At 32.2% G+C, this 9,584-nt stretch overlaps 1 protein-coding gene across 2 annotated transcripts in view; it reads right to left on the bottom strand.

Moving 5' to 3' along the window:
• Positions 1-6,831: 6,831 nt before the first annotated feature.
• The window catches only part of TUSC3 (tumor suppressor candidate 3), a 135,579-nt gene continuing 132,826 nt past the window's right edge, over positions 6,832-9,584 (bottom strand). Inside the window, exon 10 of one of the 2 annotated variants that reach the window (XM_045535832.1) lies at positions 6,832-7,129. In XM_045535832.1, coding sequence (XP_045391788.1) covers positions 7,114-7,129 — 16 coding nt within the window. In that variant the 3' untranslated portion in view covers positions 6,832-7,113. The remainder of the gene's footprint in view (positions 7,130-9,584) is intronic. The other variant, XM_045535831.1, reaches the window with a different exon arrangement.

Raw genomic sequence — 9,584 nt, 5'->3', positions numbered from 1 at the left:
CTGATATGTAATTTTATCTTCTTACAGGGTCTTTGTCTGGCTTTGTTATTAGGGTAATACAGGCCTCAGAACTAGTTAAAAAGTGTTCCCTTCCCTTCTCTGGTTTTCAATTAGTTTGAGAACAATTGTGTTCATTTTCTTTAAATATTTGGCATAATTTAGCCGAGCGTGGTGGCTCACACCTGTAATCCTAGCACTCTGGGAGGCTGAGGCTGGCGGATTGTTTGAGCTCAGGAGTTCGAGACCAGCCTGAGCAAGAGCGAGACCCCGTCTCTACTAAAAATAGAAAGAAATTAGCTGGACAACTAAAAATATATAGAGAAAATTAGCCGGGCATGGTGGCACATGCCTGTAGCCCCAGCTACTCGGCTGGCTGAGGCAGTAGGATCGCTTGCGCCCAGGAGTTTGAGGTTGCTGTGAACTAGGCTGACGCATGGCACTCTAGCCCAGGCAACAGAGTGACACTCTTGTCTCTAAATAAATAAATAAATAAATAATTGGCATAATTCACCAATGAAGTCATCTGGTTTTGGGTTTATCTTTATTGGGAGGTTTTTTTGATAACTGATTCAATCTGTTTACTTGTTGTAAGTCTATTTAGATTTTTTATTTCTTCTGCAGTCAGTTTTGGTAGTTTTGGGGTGTGCAGGAAATTTTCCATATCATCTAAGTTATTTTAATTTTTGGTATATAATTCATAGTATTCTTTTATAATCCTTTTTATTTCTGTAAGGTGTTAATGTTCCCACCTTTACTTGATTTTGGTAACTTGTCTTTTTTTCTTAGTGAGTCTAGCTAAAAGCTGGCTACTCTTGTTGACCATCTCAAAGAGCCAACTTTGGGTTTAATTGACTTCGTTTTTCTATTTTCTATTGTGTACATCTATTCTTTGTTTCCAAACTTCTGCTAGCTTTGAGTTTAGTTCACTTGTCTTTTTCTAATTCTTTATCATGTACTTAGGATATTAGTTTAAGATCTTCTTAAAAGCAGGCATTTCCAGCTTTAACATCCCTCTGAACGCTGCTTTTACTGTATCTCGTAAGTTTCAGTATGTCATATTTCTATTTTCATTCATCCTGAAGTATTTTCCAATTTCCCATGTGACTTTTTCTGTGACCCATTTGTTGTTTGAGACTTAATTTCCACATATTTGTGCCTTTTCCAGTTTTTCTTCTGTTACTGATTTTTAGTTTTTTTCCATTGTGGTTGGAGAAATATTTTGTATGATTTCAATACTGTAAACATTGAGGATTGTCTAAAATAGGGTCCACCTTGCAGAACATTTCATATGAACTTGGGAACAATGTATATTCTGCTGTTGGTGCAGTGTTAAGTATATGTTGTTAGATCTTACTGACTTACAGCATTGTTTTTGTCCTCCTTTATCTTTTGGTTACCATTTGCATGAAATACCTTTTCCATTGATTCACTTCCAACTTTTGTCTTTGGATCTAAAGGAGTCTCTTGTAGACAGTATATATCTGAATCATATTTTTTAAATCTTTCGTTAGACTTCTGGCATTCTGTGCTTTGCTTTCTATATGTTCTATAAGTTTTTCTGTTACTCACTTCTTCCATTACTGCTTTCTTTGGTTTAATTAACTTTTTCTATGTACCATTTGATTCTCTTATTTCCTTTCCTGCATATTTTCCATTTATTTTCTTAATGATTACCCTGGGGATTATAATTAACATATTACATTTATAATAACCTAGTTTGCATTAATATCAACTTAGCTTCCATAGCACAGAAAATTTCTGCTCCTACATAGCCATATCCATTCCCCTTTACGTTGTTACTGTCATGAATTACACTTGCACATTGTGCACAGAGATTTTAATTTATAAATTATGATAACATTTATAATTATAGTACTATGCATTTGTCTTTTAAATCGTATATGAAATGAAGTTACACACCAAAATATAAAATGTCTTTATAATATAAAAATATAATCTGCAGTTTTCTTGACCAGTGTTCTCCATTTCCTCATGGCTCTGAGTTACTGTCCAGAATCCTTTCATTTCTGCTTGAAGGACTCTCTTCAGCATGCTTTATAGGGGAGGCTTATGAACAATGAACTCCTTTAATTTTTATTTGGGAAGGTATTACTGTATTCTTCATTTCTGAAGGATAACTTTGTCAGATATAAACTTCTTGGCTGATAATTTTTTTATTTCCGCATTTTAAAATGCCTTCCTGCCTTGATAGTCTGTGAAGAGCAATTGGCTGTTAATCTTACTGAGCATTCTTTATACATTTCAAGTCACTTCTCTCTCTCTCTCTGTTTTTTTTTTTTTTTTTTGATCACTTCTCTCTTGCTGCTCTCAAAATTTTCTCGATTTTTGGACAGTTTGATTATAATATAACTTGGTGGGATCGGAGTTTATACTACCTGGAGTTTGTTGAGTTTTTTGAATGTTTAGATTCATGTCTGTGTTCAAATTTGGGAAGTGTTTGGACATTATTGCTTCAAATGTTCTCCTGTCCTTTTTGGGAGCGCTCATTAATCATAGCTGGTATGCTTGACAGTGTCCCTGTTCATTTATCTTCATTCTTCTTGTCCTGTTGTTGACCCTCTAGTGTATTTTGCAATTATTACCACTATTGTATTTTTGTTATTGACTCAATATAAGATTTCTATTGATAATTATATTTCTCAACATCCGAATTTCTATTTGACTCCTTTTTATAGTTTTTTTTACAATCTCTTTTGGTGAGATGACATTCTATTTCCTTTAGTTCTTTGTCCATGGTTTCCTTTAGCTCTTTCAGTATATTAAAGTCCTTGTCTGGTAAGTCCAATGTCTATGCTACCTCAGTTTCTATTAATTTGTTTCTTGTGAAATGCTGTATTTCCTTGTCTCTTTGTATGACCCACACTTTTTTTTTTTGAGCGGGGGTGTGTAAACTGGATATTCTGACTATTATAATGTGGCAACTCTGGAAATCAAAATCTGTTTTCTCCCTAAGTTTTATTGTTGCTGTTTCTTGTGGATTATAGTTGTTTGTATAGTTGCTTGTTTGTGGTTTGTTTAATGACTTTTCTACTATTCTACAAACTACTTTTATAAAAATGTATATTCTTTGTCATGTGTTCTGTGAAGTTTCTATTCTAGTGGTCAGTTCGTGGCTTGACAGATCTTTTGTTAAATGCCTGGAGACAAAAAAGGAAAAAACAAAATACTCTCCCCACCTTTGCAGACAGGCTCTGTATTGGGGCATTCCTTCAACACTTAACCAGGCTGTTTACAAGTCTGCTTTAGCTTTTACTTCCTGTTTGGGCTGGGTATAAAGACCAGCAAAAAATGAAAGTTTATGATCTTCTTAGGACTCTTATGAGCCTTGATCGTGCCTTGGGTATGTGCATGTTCTTCCAGAGTCTCTGGTATATGTTGGAACTTTTCAAAGTCCTTATTCTCCAAAGCATCTCACTCCCCAGGGTTTCCACCAAAGCTACTGGCCATATATCCATTGTTTGTCCCAGCTGCAATCTTTTGCCCAGGTAGCAAGTGGCTTGTTCATTCATCTTTCAGTGTTCTCAATAAATCATTCTCTGCATAGCTTTTTTTTTTTTTTTTTTTTTTTTTACCCTGAGAGACTTCTAAGTTAAGTGAAACAAAGTCAAGTCCCTAGATAGATCAAAGCAGACACTATTTCTTGGGAACAAGGTCTATTTTGCTCTCTTCCAAACCAGGAACACATATAAGGAATGCAGGCTGCCTTCTTCAAGACTATTCCTGACTGGGGAGGCAGGAGGGGAGGAAGATTAAGAGAAAATGCAATTAAGCTACAATTGAGTTTTGGTTGTGTTTTATTTATTTATTTATTTATTTTGATTTAAGCATTTTCTTGGCTGCTGTAAACCTTTGACTATGTTCCAGACTTTCAATAACATTTATGCTGACAGTTTTTGCCAGTTTTTCCAGCGTTTCTACGGAGGGGGATGTTCCTGGAGTTCCTCACTCTGTCATTTTTGCTGACATATTTTTGCTGCACAGTGTTTAATGGAAATATACATACCAACATTACCAACATTTGGGTGAATGTGACATGACTTTTTTATTGTAGTCTGAGATTGATGCTTTATTAAAACTTTGTATAAATGCTGGAGTGTTATATGAATATATGCATATATTTCAGACATATAAGTAGATAAAAGGAGTATGGGAAAATTCATAAGTGACATATGTTCATGAATTCTATAAGGGAATTCAGGGGCTAATAGATGTATACTTGTACCCTTTGAGTATGACTAGCTACAATGGCCTGCCCTTTTTATACTATTAGAAAAAGACACTAATAGATGCATTATTGGTCTGAACCAATATAGCTTCTTCTTGGAGTATAAAAAATACCTTGTTTTAGTATTTTAAATTTAGTGAGTCTGTGGACTCTAAGGAATATTAAGTCTCCAAGAGGCTATTCAAGTATTTTGTCTCCAGATGCTCTAGCTGATATGTTTGCCCTGTCACCAGTTATTCTTGCAACACAATGTTTAATGTCATTGGTTGAAAATAATGGTATGTTATGCCTTATTTAGGATAACCACTCCCTTCATGTACCCTTAGGGAGATTCTCATAACAGCAAGAAAAAGAATACTATTCAAGCTCTATGGTTACATAATCTCCCCAAATCACCATGTCAGCTGAATTGTAATTGACAACAGATACTATTTTACATGTAAAAAAAAAATTACAGTAAGTACAAAACACTGTCGGGCATACTCATGGGAATATCTAATGGAAGGAACAGTATGTTGAGCAAAATGCAATAAGTTATTCATTAGATGTTATTATAAAATGAAACTCCTTTGGATGGAATTTTATGTTAGGATTTTTCTCTCCAACTTAGCAGAAAAGTAATTTTTAAAATTCTAACAGGAGATTGTTAAACATAATTTTATGAGTTTTCAACACAGTGAATCTGTTTGAAAAGTGACAGTGGAGGAAGGATAAAATCAGATACCAATTCTATTTAGCAAAGGTAAATATGTTGTTTATGTGATTTTGCACATACTATATTCTGTAAGCAAACTATGTTAGAGCCACTCTTTGCAGTTTTGCCTATAGCATTTTCCAGTCAGTAATGAATTATGTTGAGGTAGTTTATTTCCCTCAAGTCACTTCCCTAAGAACAACTGTCTATAGAGAAGCTACAGCTTTTTAAATTATGAAATTCTGAAAAAAAAAATCTTTTAATAATTGGACTTATTTTAAATGTTCAGAGGAAGTTACAAAATATAGGCTGGAAAACTAATATGGTATAGGAATAAAGAACTCCTTATCTCAGAGTGTCTAAGAATGACCTTATGATTAAACACTATTAATTTTATAAAGAGATCATTTAGTCCATTGCACATCAACTGAAAGATAATTTTGAGATTTAAGGGGACAAACAAAAGTAATTATAATACATGTTTATTATTTGTTTTAAAATTTGGTCTCAACCTACATTTGTAATCTCTGCGGTTCTAAATGAACTTCAGGGAATGTAAAAAATATGCAGTGGATTAGAAATTACAGGTCAAATGCCACCTAAGGATAGGTATTGAACAAATGATTATGTTCACCTATTGCTTTCCTATAAATGCCATTCCAATATTAAGTTTGTTAATCTATGAACAGGAATATGAAAATTAATGCTATTTTTAATAAGATTTTGGAGTATGTGATAACCTTAATATAGATCTAAATTATTATGTAATTCTCACTGAAATTATGTTTTGAGAAGATAGCTTTTATCCTACTAGCATATATATTCCCCTGGGATATACGTTGATAATTTCCCTGGGATATAACTTGATAAACATGCCCTGGTGGGCTTTTTTATTTCCCATTCTTCATTGAAATTCATAGGTACAAAATAAGTAAACTCAGTGGATGTACACCAGGTCCCCCTTTGAGACTATACAGCTGAAACTTCCCATGAACAAAATGCTCCATGGTTGTCTATGTAATTTTCACTAAGATCTGATTAATGTGCCTTAAAAAGGAGAAAATAAATATTTATTGAACTGACTAAAGAACTCCTTTGTTAAATTCATCGTTAGGCAGTTTCACAGAATATAAAAATTCAGGTTTAGGAGTTTGAAAGCCTGGATATGAGGTCTATTTTTTTATTGTTTTTGGCTTTCAACTTCTATTACTTTTATAAGCCAGAAAAAATTTACATTTCCTGTCCAATTTACAAAGATGGTGTGATGAACAAATAATATATGTGAAAGTGCTTTATAAACTAAAATAGGATACAAACATAATAGTGTTTAAACTCCCTATATTTGGTTCTCAAGAAAGCCTCATTGAGTTAGTGCCTCATCCAAGGATAACTACTAACCTTTTATCTGGATTCAGATATGCATAAAACACAAAAGGAAAGTGGCCATAGTGGGTTAGCCTTGCTCTTTTAAGTCTGGATTCCTGGATGACACTTCTAAAGTTAGAGAAATATTAATTCCTAGTTGTGGTGTGTTGTTTCCATTGCCTGATTTCAGTGAGGCATGTTGAGTTAGTGAATGTTTGCTTTAGAGTTAGCTCTCAGGAAGAAGCTCCTATTCCTAGGTTAGGCATCTAAATAGTGTGTGTCATTCATCCAGCTCCCTGTCCGGCACATCTTTATCTAGTTATGATTAATAAGAACAAAACACCATTTGTAACAGTGCACGTCCTTTATAACTGAAACTGCAATAAGTATAATTTTCAGTACATATTTTCATGCATATGCTTTATCCCAGTATAATACTAAGCATTCTTTAACATACATTTCATAGGTTGCTTTTACTAACAGTATATTTTCCTTTACTGATGAGTGAACAGTTCTAAAACATGAATTCATAATTTACATTGTCATTTATTTCAATCTTGTGGCATACACTGAATCATATAATAGGCTTGAAAAACACTTGTATGTTTCCTTTGTAGATATTAAATGTTACCATCATTTCTATAAATTAAATTTACTAGGAAAACCCACACTTTAAAAAAAAAAGTATACAAAGAATAAGCTAGCAATCACAATCAGCAAAGTAATGAATTTAAGAATTCAAAATAATAATGTCAGGAACAGTTTATCTTCATGGTAAACATTCACTTTATGCAAATCCCACTTGGCTTCATTTAATTAAAAAGCTGAAAAAGAAAGAAAATTATTATGTGCTGAAGGTAAGGAAAACATAAGATGCTTTTTATTCCATTCTAAATTAATATATGTAAATATAACATTAAAACACCATAATTATATTAACTCAACTAATTGTAATTTTTATATCAAGGGAATTTTTAAAAATTAGTTCCTGTACTGGGGTTAGGCTTAGGGGGAGAATAGGGTCCTGGGTGAGAGAATACATGCTGATTCACAAAAACTTGAATTTGTGGTTGTTTAAATTTACATAAACACCTCTCTCGTTGTTGGAGCAAAGCTGGCCAGAGCAATAGTTAAATCAGCATTTAGAATGGTAATGTAGGGGAAATAAAGGGAATGAGTTGAAACACATATTTGAAGTGGGTCATTTGAATGTCCTAAAAGAGAATGTTTTTTTTTCATCATTGAATCTACAATTCATTTACATACATAAAATAATTACTAAAATAGTGTGTATTTTGTTAATATAATTTACAATTTGAACAACCAAAAAGAATATACACGTGAATCATCATCATCAGATTCTGATGAAACAGTACAAACAGATGCTGGTACATAGAAAAGTAAAAGTAAATGATAAAGTAAAAGGTAACTGTTTCATTTCTGTAAACTTCCCTAAGGAATGGTTTAATTTATAAACAGAAATTCAGTTTTGTGAAATGAGTCAATTTAAATAACAATTACTAAATCTTTGGTATTTGTACCCTTCTGCTAATACGTGGCATGTTCTTTTTAAATCTTGACACCATAAAACTTTGCAAGACAGCCACCAATAAACCAATTTTTAAAGATTAAAGCAAAAATGAAATGGTTATTATAGTTGAAAAACCATGTAGTTGAAAGGACTGTTCAAACTAGCAAGTTTAATAGTTGGATGTTTAGAATGTTATATCCTAGGCATACTTTGCTTTTTATTTCTGAACCTCGGTTTCCTCATTAGTGAAAAGAATGGTTGTTTTGGCTGATCTCCAAAGTTCTTTCCAGTGCTAATGTTTTATAATTCTGGTGATACTATATACTAAAAGTAAACATATATTTTAAAATATATAACATTTTCTCAGAAAACATTATATAAAATATATTTTATGTATGTAAAATATCTATTATATATTTTATATAGTATCAATTGAAATATACATAGTTATGCAATAGAAACCAGAATTACTATGTGTATGAAATATACATAGTTATGCAATAGAAACCAGAATTACTATGTGTATCTGTTTCTGAGGAATTGGTAAATGAAAAGAGAAATTGTGGTGAAATTAAGATGCAATTGCTTGTATTTTTCAAGGTAAGATATGACTGACAGTTACAAGGGTAACTAGCTCCGTGAGGAAGAACCGTCAGCAGTAAACCCCATCGGAGCATTAAGCTGTAGTTGCTGTTCAATACACATAATGCTTGAAAACACTGCTGGCAAAGCAGACAGATGTGTCACTTGCAGATGAACTCTTTGGCTTCTTCTGTCAACAATTATAAGCTTGCCCTGAAGGTGAAGCTAAATGAAGAATGAGGGTTAATGAAAAAAGAAACCTTGATCACAAAATATTTTAAAATGTAATTAGAGTTGAAAAAATTCAAACTCAAAACTGAGGATTAAGGACTGATTTAAAAATTTCAAGCTATGGAGTGGTAAAGATTATTGTTAAAGATACTACTACTATAAATGTAAAAACAGTAATATGACCCTTTATGATAATTTTATACCTCCTAACTTTTTAGAGCTGGAAAGGTTGAAAAGGTTCCATATTTCCATGTTGTTACATTCACAAAGTAAAAGGATCTGTGTGACTACTTTCTTAAAAATAGATTAAGAATCCTTAGTTTGTGCTATTTGTTCACTCTAGAGTTTTCCAAACTGAAATACTTAGTAATTATTTTAAAAACTTATAAGAATCATTTGATTTTATCTCATTATAAAATAACAAATATTTAATCTTGAGCTGATCATTCTAATTTCCTACAGTAAAAGATTAACAAGCAGAGTACTTCCTATTGTTTTATACTCAAAACCTTTCCAGTAAAAAAAGAATTATAAAGAAGTTTTTATAAGAATTTGTTCAAGACATTGGAAAGACTGGAAGCACAAAAATTTTTTCTTAGTTAAAATGTTTCTTAGAAAAGTATGAACTGTTATTCCCTATATAATCATTCAGTATTTCATGTTTGACTTTTATTTTCATTATATAAATATTAAATGTCCAAGTTATGTTCCAACATGAATGTTATATATTGATATTATCACTCAAGGGATTAGTCTCTCATTTCTATCTATCAGTGTCTGACATGTGTTATTTTTATCTTTATACATCAAAATTATTAGATAGGAAATGTGAAATCTAACAGAGTAACTAGGTTTTTGTAGCTTTATGGTTCCAATGGTGCTTGGATATTATTTTTCGTAATAATGCTTATCACAAAAGTATATAAATGTTTTTG

The sequence above is a fragment of the Lemur catta genome, chromosome 22 (genome assembly GCF_020740605.2).
Source record: "Lemur catta isolate mLemCat1 chromosome 22, mLemCat1.pri, whole genome shotgun sequence".
In the NCBI taxonomy this organism is placed as follows: domain Eukaryota; kingdom Metazoa; phylum Chordata; class Mammalia; order Primates; family Lemuridae; genus Lemur; species Lemur catta.
This window is presented reverse-complemented; position numbering and strand designations above follow the sequence as displayed.